Source organism: Emys orbicularis, chromosome 1 (assembly GCF_028017835.1).
Source record: "Emys orbicularis isolate rEmyOrb1 chromosome 1, rEmyOrb1.hap1, whole genome shotgun sequence".
Classification (NCBI taxonomy): domain Eukaryota; kingdom Metazoa; phylum Chordata; order Testudines; family Emydidae; genus Emys; species Emys orbicularis.
This window is the reverse complement of record NC_088683.1, coordinates 103,382,744-103,399,297: the sequence shown is the minus strand read 5'-3', so window position 1 is coordinate 103,399,297 and position 16,554 is coordinate 103,382,744. Positions and strand designations below refer to the sequence as shown.

At 41.3% G+C, this 16,554-nt stretch overlaps 1 protein-coding gene across 1 annotated transcript in view; it reads left to right on the top strand.

Annotated features, from left to right (window-relative positions):
• The first annotated feature begins 11,329 nt into the window (after positions 1-11,329).
• POLR3B (RNA polymerase III subunit B) overlaps positions 11,330-16,554 on the top strand; it is a 134,641-nt gene continuing 129,416 nt past the window's right edge. Inside the window, exons 1-2 of the mRNA XM_065407048.1 lie at positions 11,330-11,415; positions 13,487-13,519. Of these exons, the coding sequence (XP_065263120.1) occupies positions 11,344-11,415; positions 13,487-13,519 (105 nt within the window). The 5' untranslated portion in view covers positions 11,330-11,343. The remainder of the gene's footprint in view (positions 11,416-13,486; positions 13,520-16,554) is intronic.

Sequence of the window (16,554 nt, the reverse complement as noted above, 5' to 3'; positions counted from 1 at the left end):
CTGAACTGGGACTTTAAGCCTTTGATCTTGAAAGCATTTAAGCACGAGAGTAGCCTTATTGACTTCAATGGAACAATTTTTGCTTAAAGTTAAGCATGTATTTAAATATCTTACTGGATTGGGGCCTAAATTTTGAACCTGAGTGGTGATTTTGTTTACTAACTGGATATTTCAATTTTTTGGGTCAAGTTCAGCATCCAAAACCAGTCACTAACCACTTTTGAAAATTTAAGCCAAAAGCTATTAATTCCACATGCATTAGGCCAATACTGCATCCTGGAAGCTGGCCTGATCTAAAGCCACTGGAGACCATAGAAAGACTCCCACTGTCATGAATGGGCTTTGGGGCAGGCCTATTGGGTAACTGGGGTCTTGCAGAGACTGTTGGATTGAACCTTTGATATGGGAATAAACTTCTAAAAGTCTACACAATATAGACCAATTATTTTGCATATCTCACATTATTGGATATGAGTGCTGAAATATTCAGTGTAAAATGTTCCCATCTTGATCAGAGTTAATCAAATATACTCAAAATGTATAATTATAGTATTTGACTGTTAAATAGTGAATTAATCCTATTTTTAAATGTCAAAACATGTAAACTTTGGCTGGTACAAGTTTCCAGATATCTTCCTAGTGTTTTATATACAGTATATTTTTATTGAAAAATTAAACTTTGCCCATATGGGATTAATGTGCCACACACAATATATAAATATACAGTACAACTAGTGTATCTCTCATGAAGATCTAAAATGGCTGGGCATTAGAAGCACTTTGGGTTGGTTTATAGTCCAACCTCCTTTTTACAGAATTAGGTTTTTTTGTTTTGTTTTGTTTAGCAGGGGAAACATACTTTTTAGACAAGAGTTTCTCAAACTGAGACTGGCGTCCCAGGAAAAACAAAGCAGGCATTATTTTTAACTTTTTTTTTGGAAGGTTTCCATGTGGGACTAAGCAACAGCAGACTCATGTATTAAGTGCACACTCTTCTGGACTCATGTCAAAAGTTACTACTGAAGTTCTATCTATGTACATGTGGGGGTGGAGGGAGGCTAAAAAGTCTCAAATTGCAACAGTTCTCAATGACTTCTCACCCCATTTCCTCTTTATGCCTTGTTAAAAATATTGCACCAAATAGATGAGTACAGTTTTTAGTTTGTGAAGCTCAAAATTGAAAGGAGCTGTTACAGTGTAACAAGTGTGCCAGGGAAGTGGTACATTCTTGTCTTCATGAATATGGGACTTCAGTACATAGTTCACATGTATCAAGAGAAGAATATATCCCAAAAGCTGAAAAGGGAAGTTCTGTTAGTAATTCCCTAATCTTGGGAAATCCAACTATTCTAAATTTGTGCTTTGGGCCTAAAAAAAAGATTTTATTTTTAACATGTACAAAAAATTGTATTGTAACTTTCTTATCATAGCAATTTATCTTTCTAAACTTTCTAGTGTAAAACCGAAAAATTTACTGTGGTGAGATCAGTTGAAGTATGTTTTAGACCAGAGGTTTCTAAACTATCTGGGAAATTGTCACTGTAACTTCCCACTAGAAAATGAGGACACAATAGTTTGTTTGCATTAATGTGACTTTTTTTTAAAGGGCATTTTATAGCATGGTATAGGTTGGAGATCACTTAAACATTACAATTAGGATATATTTTAATAGTGCTTTGGATGTACATGTTTCCTCTAACTTCTGTCTCTTGCATGCTCATGGTTCAAATGTTTACCTCTGGTCTGAATTTTGCTTCTTGAAAATAGACAATTATGTAGCAGTAGCTTTATTAGATGAAGTACAAATGAATTTTTGTGGTGTGCATTTGCGTTGTTTTTTTTTTTTTTTTTTTTTTGGTATGCATTAAAAGTCTGTTTGTAGTAAAACTTTGGAGAGAAGTCATTCATGCAAGCTGCTTCTCAATTTAAATGTAATGCAGTCAGTTATTTTGATACATTTTTGCAAAATGACTCTTCTGTAACTTTTCTCTTTTCAAGGAGTCCTTCAGGAATGTATCATATTTAAATCAAATCGAAGAGCAGTTTTAAGTGCAATTGTAGAGGTGGCTTAAAATAGCACTGTCTGACTCTAATCTGTTTTCTAATTATGTATTGTGACATACCAGGGTGCCATCCAGACTAATGAGGAGCTGTATCACTCCTGCCCTGCAAGCGTGGGTGCCTTACAATGCCTTGCTGAAGTAGCTTCTACCAGGGTCACTCACAGCCAGCCTTCCAGCAGGCAAGGCCCACCCAATGTGTCTGTGTGTAACTGCAGCCTGCAAGCGACACTTGGGTTACACACTGGCTCTCACCGGTCTTGGTTATACTGCAGGGTGATCCTAACACACCCCCAGTCCCAGGTTTCTCCCCAGAAATATGTCCTGTACTGCCCAGCCCACTCCTAGATATTATGTAGTATCTTAAATCTGTTGTTCTTTAAAGGGAATAATATGCCATCTTATTATCTCAGTTATTCAGACACTTCAATTTAAACATACTGGATTAGATAAAATTGTAAAAAGTTTTATTAACTACAAAGATTTTAAGCGAGTATGAGTAATGAGGCATAAGTCAGAAATAGTTATAAGAAAAATAAACATAAGATGTTTAGTAATACCTAACTTCACAAACTACAACAGATTCAAGCACAGATTCACCACATGCTTTCAGCCATTATATTGACCAAACCCTGTAGGTCAGGACCCCACGCCGCACTCTAGAGTCCAACAAATGCTTCCTTTTTTTGCTTCAGATGCACTGAATGGAATGGGCAGGGAGAGAGAGTGGGGCCTTGGGGCATTTGTCCCTCCTTTTTATAGTTTGTCCCTCTCTTGAAAAACATTTCCAGCTGGTCACTAGGAGACAGAGTCTATGTGGAAGGATGTTCCCTGCTGGGTTTTTCTCACCTGTTTGAGCTTTCTTTGCTTCCCTTCCTGCTGGATGACTCTGTTTACTGCTTAAATACAAAATAAGGCAAAGCCCACATTCCTTTGTTTAGGACAGACCAGTCTACCAGCCTCAGTTTGGGCAGGGCTGTGGAGTTTGGAACATGTGTTAATAACATCATACAGGCAAATCTTATAACATTACATACAATGTTGCTATGCATACTTTATCAGGATTATACTGACTAGCAAATTATGAATTTTGAAATGATACCTTACAAGACATGCCTTGTAATACATTTTGTACATGTGTAGGATGTGAACATAGCTATATTGTCACCCGTATAGAGTTAGTCATAGCCATCCATTACTGTAGGATCTGGGGCCCAGATCCTCAAAGGCATTTAGGCTCTTAACTTCCATTGAAATCAACAGAAGTTAGGAGCCCAAATACCTTTTGAGGATCTGGGCTTGAGTGCCTTACAATTAATGGATTTTATTCTCTCACACGCACCCCTTTGTCTATTAGTGACGTACATTTTTTACAGCTGCTGCCTATGTTGGCTTTGTAATGCTATAGCAATTAAACTGAATTCTATTTCTCCTTTGCACATTGTCCAAAATATTGTTATACACATTCCAATTGCAGGACAGTATTCTTTTTCATATGTATGCAAACTCAGCACCTCAACTAATTTCCCAGGTTGGATGATAGAAGCTAGCCAGTATAATCTTACTGGTGATGGTGCATGAGTGGGAAGGAACACTCCTTGATTTCTAATCTCAGAATGAGTTTGTAACTCCTAGCACCAAACTCTGCAAGAAAAGAGACTGAAAAGATTGCAGCTGTCTACTTGTGAGAGATGAGGTGTGTGTATGTATGTACAAAAACAAATGGTGTAGAGCTGGTAAATTGGGTATGCCAATTCATCCTCATGCTACATGAGCCAGGGGACTCTCAGTGAACCCAGTTGAGGAACTTGTTACCACAAGCTAGTCTTGAGAGCTAAAATTCTAGTTGGATTCAAAAAAAGGATCACAAACTTCTATGGATAACAAGCCAGAGTTAGCATAGAGAGGATTTTAAAACCAACCAACAAAAAACCCAAACAGTTGGTCGGGATTAAAACCTAGAGCTGTTCAAAAAAGTTCTGAGAAGATATTTTGTCAGAATTTGCTGATTTGGCAAAATCTGAAACATCCCTGAAAATTCCAACCGAACTCGGGTACGTTTCAAAACCTAGGAGGCATTGTTTCTATTAGGATTCTTTCATGCAGCCTGCCCATCTGGCTCCTCAGCAGAGCTGCAGGTGGTTTGCCTCAGAGAGGGCTTTCAGGGTCCCAGGTTTCAGGGCAACCTGCCTTTGGTTGGGGCTCCATTCCCTTTTGTGGAGAACTGTTGGGATCCTAATCTGAATGAAACCAAATTTTGAAATAAAATCCTCCATGAAAGAGAACTACCTTTCTCCACACAGCTGTAATAAATCCCTCATGCTTCAGGGCATAAACCAGCTCTGAGATATATTGAGGAAAATCTTACTTTGTAGGTAGGTTACTCTATAACTACTATGTGAACAATATTTTGGGGGAGGGGCAGCATCTTCACCTGAAGCATCTGGTGTTGGTCAGACACAGGGCACAGAAGTTCCAAACTAACAAAACCAAAATATCTTGAGTTTGTTTGAATCAGGAATTAACATCACTGGTGGTGGAGTAAATTCACAGCTAAAAGCTGCTTTTAATTTACAGGCCTGTTTCTTGCAGCTTATCTTCAGGCATTAATATTATCCTCTACATATTTCTTCAATAATGCACAGCATAGGGTTTCCTGGGGACTGCATATCTTATTTTAGAACCCTATGCTAGGCATGCAACCTCCCTTTGGAAGATGCATTAGTGATCTCTATTTTGACAAACTTGAGTATACATTATTGGTCCTTTATTTCACTTTTATGTACATAGAGAGAATGTTATGGACAACAGCTATTGTTTTTGATCTTCTTCCTGAAGCCACCAAAACCCAGCAATCCTTGCCCTTTTGCTCACAACTGCCAGAGTGCTAAAAATAATTTTTAAAAAGCCATCAAAGAGAGAGATTCAGTGGAAAGAATCTGAACGGCAAATCAATACATGGTTCATTTAAACAGATTCTAAAGTCCAGCTGTGTCACCCTGTCTGCATCTGGTTTTACTTTCCATTCAATCTTGGGTTTCTCTTGCCCCCACCTTTTCGGGGGGAGGTGAAGGCAGAGAAGAACACTGTTTGGTGATCAGCATGGATTTTTCTTTTTTTTATTTAAAAAAGATATAATGTAAATTACATTTTTGTCTTTAAAGATAAATCAATTTAAAATTAAATTTGAAATTATGACAACCTATGTTGAGACCTAAACTTGATATAATCTATTAAAATAATTTAAGATACATTTAAAAAAATATTAAATGGTACTTGTTTGTGGTCCAAGTTTTAAAGAAAGTCAAGCCACTGAACTGGTGACTAAGCACCAGGAACTAGAGTTGTTGAAGTGTTAAACCAGTTTTTAACAGCAGTAGCTTCTTCTGCAGGTGCAGAGAGAATATTTTCTTCATTTCAGTGTAGTCAATTAGTTCAGTTCAATCACTAGTTCATTCAAAGTTGAGAAACTGATTGGGAGTTGATAAAGCAGGAAAACTCATTTTCCTCTCCCAATCTGTGAATAAAAACTAGGTGAGGGAGGATGAGGTCTGTCCTAAAAACTTGAAGGATAACACTGGTCTACAATTTTTGAGAAGTCGTCTGCTTCAGAGATAAAACGTGCTATTTATTATGTATTTTGATGTGCTGAATTCAAATATGACAATTAAAACAACTGATTGGCTACTGTTTCTAAGATATTTAAGTTTTTACATTTTATGTCTATGTATATTGTGTAGATAGTAGAGTTTTAATCATAAATTGTAAACCTAGGTCTTTTCATGTGTTTATGGTTGCTTTACATGATAATATTTCACCTGTCCTGTTTATGTAACACTTTAAAAATCAGCAAAAGGGTTATATAAATAAAATTTATTATGAAACAAAAGGCAAAAAACTATTCTGTACATAGTTTAGTCCTATTCAGTGTCTACTGGGCGCTTCTTGGCTTGTCTCTTGTATTCATTAAATGGAGCATCTCTTGTCACTGTCCAGCAATAGTCTGCGAGCATTGATGGGCTCCATTTGCCCTGATAGCGTTTCTCCATTGTTGCAATGTCCTGGTGAAATCGCTCGCCGTGCTCGTCGCTCACTGCTTCGCAGTTCGGTGGAAAAAAATCTAGATGAGAGTGCAAAAAATGTATCTTTAGTGACATGTTGCAACCAAGGCTTTTGTATGCCTTGAGGAGGTTTTCCACCAACAACCTGTAGTTGTCTGCCTTGTTGTTTCTGAGAAAATTTATTGCCACTAACTGGAAGGCTTTCCATGCCGTCTTTTCCTTGCCACGCAGTGCATGGTCAAATGCATCATCTCGAAGAAGTTCACAAATCTGAGGACCAACAAAGACACCTTCCTTTATCTTAGCTTCACTTAACCTTGGAAATTTTCCACGGAGGTACTTGAAAGCTGCTTGTGTTTTGTCAATGGCTTTGACAAAGTTCTTCATCAGACCCAGCTTGATGTGTAAGGGTGGTAACAAAATCTTCCTTGATTCAACAAGTGGTGGATGCTGAACACTTTTCCTCCCAGGCTCCAATGACTGTCGGAGTGGCCAATCTTTCTTGATGTAGTGGGAATCTCTTGCACGACTATCCCATTCGCAGAGAAAACAGCAGTACTTTGTGTATCCAGTCTGCAGACCAAGCAAGAGAGCAACAACCTTCAAATCGCCACAAAGCTGCCACTGATGTTGGTCATAGTTTATGCACCTCAAAAGTTGTTTCATGTTGTCATAGGTTTCCTTCATATGGACTGCATGACCAACTGGAATTGATGGCAAAACATTGCCATTATGCAGTAAAACAGCTTTAAGACTCTTCTTCGATGAATCAATGAAGAGTCTCCACTCATCTGGATCGTGAACGATGTTGAGGGCTGCCATCACACCATCGATGTTGTTGCAGGCTACAAGATCACCTTCCATGAAGAAGAATGGGACAAGATCCTTTTGACGGTCACGGAACATGGAAACCCTAACATCACCTGCCAGGAGATTCCACTGCTGTAGTCTGGAGCCCAACAGCTCTGCCTTACTCTTGGGTAGTTCCAAATCCCTGACAAGGTCATTCAGTTCACCTTGTGTTATGAGGTGTGGTTCAGAGGAGGAGGATGGGAGAAAATGTGGGTCCTGTGACATTGATGGTTCAGGACCAGAAGTTTCATCCTCTTCCTCGTCTGACTCAAGTGAGAATGATTCTGGTGCATCAGGAACCGGCAGTCCTTCTCCGTGGGGTACTGGGCGTATAGCTGATGGAATGTTTGGATAATGCACAGTCCACTTTTTCTTCTTTGACACACCTTTCCCAACTGGAGGCACCATGCAGAAGTAACAATTGCTGGTATGATCTGTTGGCTCTCTCCAAATCATTGGCACTGCAAAAGGCATAGATTTCCTTTTCCTGTTCAACCACTGGCGAAGATTTGTTACACAAGTGTTGCAGCATATGTGTGGGGCCCACCTCTTGTCCTGATCTCCAATTTTGCAGCCAAAATAAAGGTGATAGGCTTTCTTAACCATAGTGGTTATACTGCGCTTTTGTGATGCAAAAGTCACTTCACCACAAACATAGCAGAAGTTATCTGCACTGTTCACACAAGTACCAGGCATCTCTGCTCACTTTGGCTAAACAGAAATGTGTCCCTTTGCAAAATCAAACACTGACAAATAAGAGAGCACGACACTGTATGATTTCTAGAGCTGATATAGGGCAATTTGTTCAGCAGAGTGATGTAAGCTTCGTTATGATTGCATCATCCATGACTTCTAGGAATAACATGATGCAATTCATATCCTGTATGACGCAATACCAGCTTCAGATTGCATCATTCATTGTTTTGCCTAAAAAGCAAGTACTGTCCAAACCCAGTCATAGATTTATTCATAGATCCAGTCAAAGATGTATTTTAGTCATTTCTGGTTTAAATTGAGATCCCTTCCCTTTATAACTCACTTATCCTCCGCCATTCCCAAGTCAAGGGTCGTATATACTGACCCAATAGCATATCTTGAAAACTAGAGCCAATCAACAATTTTAAGCATCATTTTCGTTCTCAGTGACCCAGAATTAGTAAAGTTTGACTACATTTATTTCAGAAGCATTTTGGCTGTACAGCAGTGTAATGGTACCAAAACAATCACTTCAAATCACCAATGACAAACAATACTTCCTTTGTTTAAAAAATCAGTTTTAAATGCAAAACATGTTTATCAAAACATTTGGCTTTTGTTTCCAGAACACTGAAGGTAGTTTTATTTAGCTAATGCATTTTTAAAAGCTGTTTTACTCATTTTTAATTTAATTCCAATTTTAATCCAAATAGAGCTTGACACAAATCACAAGTAAAAAATTAACTATCTAGTAAACAAGAAATGAATTGTTCATCATTTCCTAATGTAAAAAATGTAAAAATTAAGAATCTGAATAAATGTATATTAAGCTATATAATTGTTTAAATAAATGTGTATAGATATAGTGTATTGGCCTGGTTACCAAGCCTGGTTGCTTAAATTTTGTGTAAAGGGTAAATTTAGTTAAAAACTGTTGATTTTCAGGGATTACCAGCCAGTGCGAACCAGCTTTTCTTGAAGAAAATAACAAAAAAGTATAAATACAAATCAAGATTTAAACTTATTATTTAAATCAAGGTTTCCTGCTTCTGAATTAAATCAATCCACGCTATCGGTGAGGGGCTCTTCTTTCCCTTTTAAATGTTTTTGTTTATATTGTAGGTTGGGTGTAGGGCTTAGATGTCTTTGACTCACAGTCCTTTTAGAAATGTTTATTATAAAGCAGCATCCACCACTTGTAAAACCAATTAGCAACATATCAGGTTTTAAAGAGAAATAACTCTGGCCCAAACTCACTGTTCGTATAAGTGAGCATAATACCATTGATTTACGCAGCCTTCAGAATTATAATAGTAACAAAACCATTCACTGCAAACTCCACAACCTGCTTGGCCTTGTATCTTTAACTATCCCACTTGGTCATCATCTATATGAGAAGAAATCAGCATGCAGTAATGATATTATTTAAATTTAAACTCTATTCAAGGATGTTCAAAACTGGGATGTGTTTTAGGGGTTAGAGCTGGAGTGAGGACTCCTCGGGTCTGTTCTTGGCTCTGCCTCTGATTCATTGACTGGTATGGTACAAATTACTTAGCCATTTTCTTCTGCAATTTACCCATCTGTAAAAGGAATAAAATACATGCCTACCTGACAGTGGAATCCGATCTCAAAAAAATCTGCTGATTTTTATATCATGTTTAATTGATGTGTGGAACTCACTGCCAACAACATATCACTGACGCCAAGTACTTAGGATTCAAAGGATGATTGCACTTTTATGTGGATAAGAACATTCATAATTATATAAGGTAGGATAAAAGTTTTAGGACATCCACCATCACCCTTTAGAGCATAAGCCAACCACTAAGGTTAAGAAAAAACTCTTCCCCCTTGGCAGGTTATTACATAATTTTCCATTGTGGTATTCCTTGCGCCCTCTTCTGACCATCTGGTACTGGCCATTTATGTGCACCAGACATGATACCAGAATAATGGAACAATAGTCTGGAATGGTATGACAATTCCTATATTCCTTCTTTAATTGTTTGCACAGTACATAGATATCCTTGGGTGCTATAGTCACACTTATTGAAGTATGACTTCCTTTTTATTACAAAAAGTACAGTGATTTGTTTAAAGAATGTTTCCAGTGTGACCTTTACTTTTAAATGGTGCCTAAAAATCATTATACACAACTTTTAAGAAAATCAACACAGGGACTTTTACTGTGTATATTGATGCTTCTAGTGAGCTGTCATTTTAGTCAACTGGAAAGTCCCCCTCCCACAGAAAGATAGGAAAGTGATTTTTTGTGTATTCTCCTGAGGTTCCCTGTTGACAATCCCAAGACTCCACATGTATGGCTGCTCAGATTCCCCCCCCCCCCCCGAATTTCAGATGTTGAATCAACAGGAGGCCTTGTAACTCCAAAGCTAAGGAGTCCCACGGAGTTTCAATTCCTGACAATAAGTGCCACTTGAGGAAAGTTTTCTGCAGTGTTGTGGATGGTTTTGTGGTTCAGGCATCAGAGTAGGATTCAGGAGATATGACCTTGAGCAAATCACCTTTCTTTACTTGTTCCTCATTTGCAAAATGGAGATTATAGTAATTTGCTGCCTCACCAGAGTATTGTGTATATAAATTTGTTAGTATTTGTGAGGCGCTGACAGGGAAACACTGTCATAGATATAAAATGTCACTTTTTGAGCATACTGCATACAAGGCAAACAGCATTAAGACTGGAAAAACTATCATAATGACTGTTACGTATTGACAGTCTGTGTGGCTTTGCAGAGTGTAAACTGACAACCTAGAAGGTAATGAGACTGCAGTAGCACTTTCAAACTGTCCTCTGCAGAAAGTCAAAATTGAAGAGTTTGTTGCTGATCTGCAGCTGGTTTGTCTATTATCTGTGAGTCTATTTTAGTTCTCAACCCATGGAATCCTAACCAGCAGATAAGAGAAAAAAAAATATTAGTGCGGATTCCAGCTTTGGCTCACTTGTACTTCCCCACTATACAGAAAATGATGACATGACAGCGACTCTCCCATGGTGCCCTTCAAATAATAACAAAGGGACTTGTCCTATGCAATGCTGTCACATACTTACGCAGGGATATGAGCTGCTGGCTACAGAGCTTCGTTTGTACCAGGCGTGTTCATCCGTGTGCTCTGCCCAGCAGGGCTGAACTTCATTTAAATAAAGTCTTTTATACACAGCGCCCCCTGGTGGGTGAACAGTAGAAGACAGATTAACTTTCCATGGCACAAGTCACACTGAAATCCCACCCCAGGCTGGCTGGGGAGCGGGGGAGTGGAGGAGCTGTTCTGAGAGGGGAACCTGATGCCCCCCCATCATGTCACATCAGGTTTAGGGCAGTTCTCCAAGCCTCTCACCAGACCCATCCCTTATGTTTAGGGGCGGGGGGTGAGGCTCAGAGTCGGTCTCTGGGGAGCGAGGTTTGTGCTGAGCGTTTCAGGGGGGCATTTTCCCTCCCCCAGCTTCCGCGCTCCTGGGCCAGGACCAGCAGCTCGCTCCGGGCGGGCGGGCGAGTCCCCCCCACCCCGCGGGCTCTTTAAAAGAAGCGGAACGGTCCCGTGGCGCCTCTGTTGTAGTGGGGGCAGATTTCATCGCCGCACGGCGGGTCCATCGCGCGGAGCGTCCGCCGGCTGCCGAGTCCCTCCTGGCTCGTGTCTCCGCCGCGCTCGCCATGGACGCGTTAGCGGCCGAGCTGGGGACTCTGACCGCAGAGCAGGCGGCGGCTCCCGTGAACACGGTGGAGGTGAGCGAGCGGGCGGGCGAGGGACAAAGGCGTCGCCGGCCCTCAGAGGAGGGGCTCGCTCCGCTATGGCAACGAGTAGCGGAGCCCCCACGAGCTGTCTCGCCGAGGCCCCTGTTGCGCTTGCGCAGAGGCTCCTGCTTCAGCCCCAGGTCTTTCAGCAGCATCCCCTACTGCGCATGCGCGCAACCCCTAGGTTCGTCTCTCCCGTGGGCTTGCCGGGCTCCAGGCACCTGGGTCCCGAGTCACCTGTGGCGCATGCGCGGGATCAATCCACCCTTTCCACGCTGGCCTGCCCCTTTCCGCAAGCTCCAGGCTGGCTGCTCTGCCCGGCAGCCCCCGAGTCTGATGCCAGTGACATGGCAGCCAGTGAGATGCTAGCAGGGCTCACGGCCTGGTGCTGCTAGGTGCTGTGCAGCCTCCCTTGCCATTGAGCCCAGCAGCTGGTGGAGGGCTCCCAGCCTTTCCCCAGGGGACCTTGGCCACCCCAGGATGTTACAAGGCCAGTGAGCGCCCCCGCTGCTCGGTGTTGGAGCGACACACTCAGCGTGGGCAAGGGCAGGTGCGTGCAGGGTCGTGTTAGCCACCCGTGATTAGGCCGCCTAACACGACGTGAGACCCGCCGGCCTTGTCTACATGGGGCAGTTAGCAGCCTTTCTAACGCGGTGTAATTTCAGTCTCGATAACGCCTGTAGGGTGACACACAAAGAGCCTGGCTCTTACCTACCCCTATGGACATCTGCCTATCCAGCCCTATATCTACCTTTCACTGCTGCCCATCACCACAGTACTTGAGCTCCTTCCACATACAATCGATAGCAATGTTCCTCCTGGACTTTGTTGCGTCTCTGGCACTTCTCCTTTTTCAGGGTAAAAGCACTGCATGGGTTAGGGGCTTTGTTTTTGACATTTTTAGATTTTAATTCCCCACCCCCTTTTTTTGGTAGGGGTTTAGTGGATAGAAGGGGGATGTCAGAAATTTAGCTTTTAAACCAATGACTCATTGCAGTGTTACCACCTCTGAAACATATCCGACACTGTGCTGATAGTGACTGCATCAGTAGCTGCTACTCACACAAGGCAAAGAGCCCAGTACTGTGTTCCATTGCAAAGTTAACTCATCATGTGCTCCCTTAGGGCCTCATCCTCCAAGTGGGGTGGCCACCTTTTCAAAGTGCAAAAAGAAGACACATGCAAGAACCCCACCCCTTCTGTGGCCCTGCCCCTGCTCTTCCCCCGAGGCCCTGTCCCTTGGCCAGGTTGGAAGGTGGAGCAGACTGTGCTAAGAGCCACCCAGAGAGTGGCTTTTTTTCTTTTTTAAAATAAATCAGGACATAGTATTTAAGTGGTGTTTTCTCAGAAACTTGTATTTTGTTAACTTGTTTTTAAATTGACTAATTTAACTGTATTCCTTTGTCTGTGCCTTGAATATAGTTTGTATTGCACACATAGATTACTGGATTATTTAAATTATTTGCTTGTTCATATTACTAATTTTGATTGACTAGTTACAGTCCCTCTTCTCTACATTGACTTGACTTTAAATAGTCTTAATGGTAGAAGTAGGATTGCCAACTTTGTAATATATAAAAACTGGACACTCCAGCAGGAATGCAGAACCTCCCCTGAGGCCCCCCCTGCCCCACCCCTTTCTCCTGAGGCCCCACCCCCCATTTGCTCCTCTTTCCCCCTCCATCCATCTCTTGCTGCATTTCCCCTTTCTCCCCCTCCTTCCCCCCCCCCCCGTGTGGGTCAGGAGGGACTCACCTGCAGAGTTGGGGCTGAGAGCTGCAGGTGCCAGACGCAGGTAGGAGGCGGCCCTGGCTGAGTAGGGGCTGGTGTGGGTGATGACTTGGCGCCTTCCCGCCTCCCTGCCTGCAGTAACTGGACTTTGAGTGTCTGGTCAGTAGATATGACTGGATGCCATCTGGTCCCCTTTTCAACCAGACTTTGTGGTCGAAAACTGGACACCTGGCCACCCTAGGTAGAAGAATAGTGATTAGGTTTTTTAGATTTTTGTTAGGTACACTCCTGTAGCTATTTCAAATTGTGGTTTTTGTTTGTTTGTTTTTAGGAAAAATGGAGGCTTCTTCCAGCTTTTCTAAAGGTCAGTGTTGCTTTGTATGTTTCACTTGTACATGAATGTTCAAGCTCTTGCACTAGTTAAATTGTTTTCAGTTTAAGACTGATTTGCTACAGACAGTGTTTTGACAAGATAAAAGATGGTCAGAACTGTGTTTTAATCTTAAAACCTAATGCATTCATTTTTAAATCCTATGTCAGCATTGCACATTCTTGCAGATTCTCTAAACTTTTTATTTTCAGCCCTTGTCCTTCAGCACAACCAAAACCCTTGCGTTCTCACATTTAGTTTCCTTGCTTGTAAAAGTAGGGACTCCCCAATGGTCTCTCTTTCTCCTCTCCCAACTCTAATTCATGGCTGCCCAACCTCTCACAATCCATTAATGCCTTGTATAGCCAGACCTTCCTCCAATCCTGTATGCTCCTCAGTCCACCCTCCAGAGCATCAGAAAGCTTCCCTTTCTCTGATTAACCTCAAAAGTTCTCTGTTTTGTTTCAGGCTTTTTTCTATGCTTTTTTATTTTATTATTCCCTACAACATTTTCCCTCTTTATCAAGTCCATTATTTTTTCTTTCTGTCTTTTCTCTTTTTTTTAACCTTCTTCTATGTCTTTTCCTCTGTTATTTCCCAGACCACCTGTCCCCTTTGCATCTGGAGTTTGCATTCTCTCTACAGTCATCCAGTTCCTGCCCCCATAATATGAGAGGCAAGCCTATTACATAAATGAAAGTTTCTTGATTAATCTCAAAGGGAATAGTTTGAGGCAGTCTCTCTTTAGAGGTAGCCATTTTTTTTAGCCAGTTTGAAACAGTGGTTTATGAAATACAGGCAGTGATTTTTGGTTTGTTTTTTATTTCAGTGTTACCCAAAGAACCAATCTAGCTCATTGGTCTAGGGTCTGTAAAACATTTACTAGGTAGCTATGGTCTCTGTCCCATAGAGCATGCAATCTAAAATCCTGATCCTGCAAAGATGCATGCATGCATGACTTCACTCGTGCATGTGAGTAGCTCTGCTGAACTCAGGGACAACTCTCATATGTGTTTAGGACCCAAATCTGCAAAGCTAACTCACAAACTGTGAGTAATAATAAGTAGGAGGGAGGATGACTGTGACAGTAACAATACCGTGCAGATGGCTGTCTAAGCTGCTAATGTGCACAACTAGATGTAAACATTTAGTATTAGCACTTTATAAATTCTCTATCAAACCACAGCCCCCTTTGCTCCTGTAGCATCATCACTGCAGTCCCTTCCAAAGTGACCATGGGTGCACTGCCTATTTTTATATTCTTATTGCATTGTCTTTTTTCCTTCACTTTTATATAGACTCTCTGCAATCTAGTATTATTAATTCCCTTTTCAATATACCCCACAACTCCTGCTCCATGACAGTCCTGCTCCTCCCCCTATGTAGGGCTGTTAAACCACCAGGAGTCTCTCACTACCTCTGCTGCTGCATGGGGGCAGAATGGGTCCCTGCATGTATCCAGTGCAGAAGAACAAAGTCCAGCAGTCATTTATGTGCTTTAATGTCATTCTGGCCCAGGGCTGTGATGGTACCTTGGGCCTGCCCAATACCTAATACCCATCTCATTTACGACCTCTTCCTTACATCTCTACCAGCCACCCCCACAAACTACTTGCAGAGGCTTGAACTAGTGACATCATCAGAATTCCCGAGGCTGTAAGAATGTTCTTACTGGGGGAGGGCTGTTGGGCCATGTACCCCAGTGTCCTGGTTCTGCAGGCGTGGGTGGAGGAGATGCAATTTACTGCATGCTTTACATCAAAAGTCTACATCTTTCACTGTGTCCTTTTGTTACGTAGCATTGTATTTGTGCCAACACCATACGATACAAATGCTGCGTATTGTGATTTTTGTGTTGGAGTCAAATTTTTGATAAACCTCTGTTCATGTCTTCTGAAAGAAGTTTAAAAGTTAGACAAATAGTGATAGAACCACATATTTTGTATGTTCTACATTTTCATTCATTGTTCATATGCTGAGTTTTTGTAAAATGTTGTATATCAAAATAATTTTGTCTGGGAGTCATTTTTTGTTGTATTGCTTTCCTTAAATCCATGGGGACTTCATAGAATCATAGAAATGTAGGGCTGAAAGGGACCTCAGTAGGTTATCTGGTCCATTTCCTTGTGCTGAGCCAGGACTAAGTATTATCTAGACCATCCCTGACAGTTGTTTTGTTTAAACTGTTCTTAAAATCCTACAATGACAGATTTCACAACCTCCCTTGTTAATTTATTCCAGTGCTTAACTGCCCTTACAGTTAGGAAGTTTTTCCTAATGTCCAAGCTAAATCTCTCTTGCTGCAATTTTAAGCCCATTACTTCTTGCCCTGTCCTCGGTGGACAAGGAGAACAATTGATCACCCTTTTCTTTATAAAAAACGTTTTACATACTTTTGAAGGCTGCTCTCATGTTCCCTGTCAATCTTCTCTTCCTCTGACTAAACAAATGCAATTTTTCAATCTTTTTTTTTTATAGGTCATGTTTTCTAGACTTTTAATCAGTGTGGAGCCAGCTGGGTAACTCTTGAGTTAGCTATTGCTTTCAATTACTTTTAAAGGGAACCTTAACACATTTTCATAAAGTGACATTATATTTGTATGTTTCCATTTGCTTATATATACACCTCTACCTCGATATAACGCTGTCCTCGGGAGCCAAAAAATCTTACCGTGTTATAGGTGAAACCGTGTTATATTGAACTTGCTTTGATCCACCGGAGTGCGCAGTCCCGCCCCCCCGGAGCACTGCTTTACCGCGTTATATCAGAATTCGTGTTATATCGGGTAGCGTTATATCGAGGTAGCGGTGTATCTAGATATAGATAGATAGATAGTCCTAACCACTGGACAAAACCTTCCCCTATGAAAGCGTCCTTTCCTTTGCAGCTTGTGGCTAATTATTTCCGTGGAGTACTGAGATCCAGTGTCCCTTAGAGATGCTATGTTTAAAAAAATGAATAAATGCAGTGTGTTATATTTACCTTCCATTTTTTATAATACAGTACAACCTTTCTAATGCTTGCATTG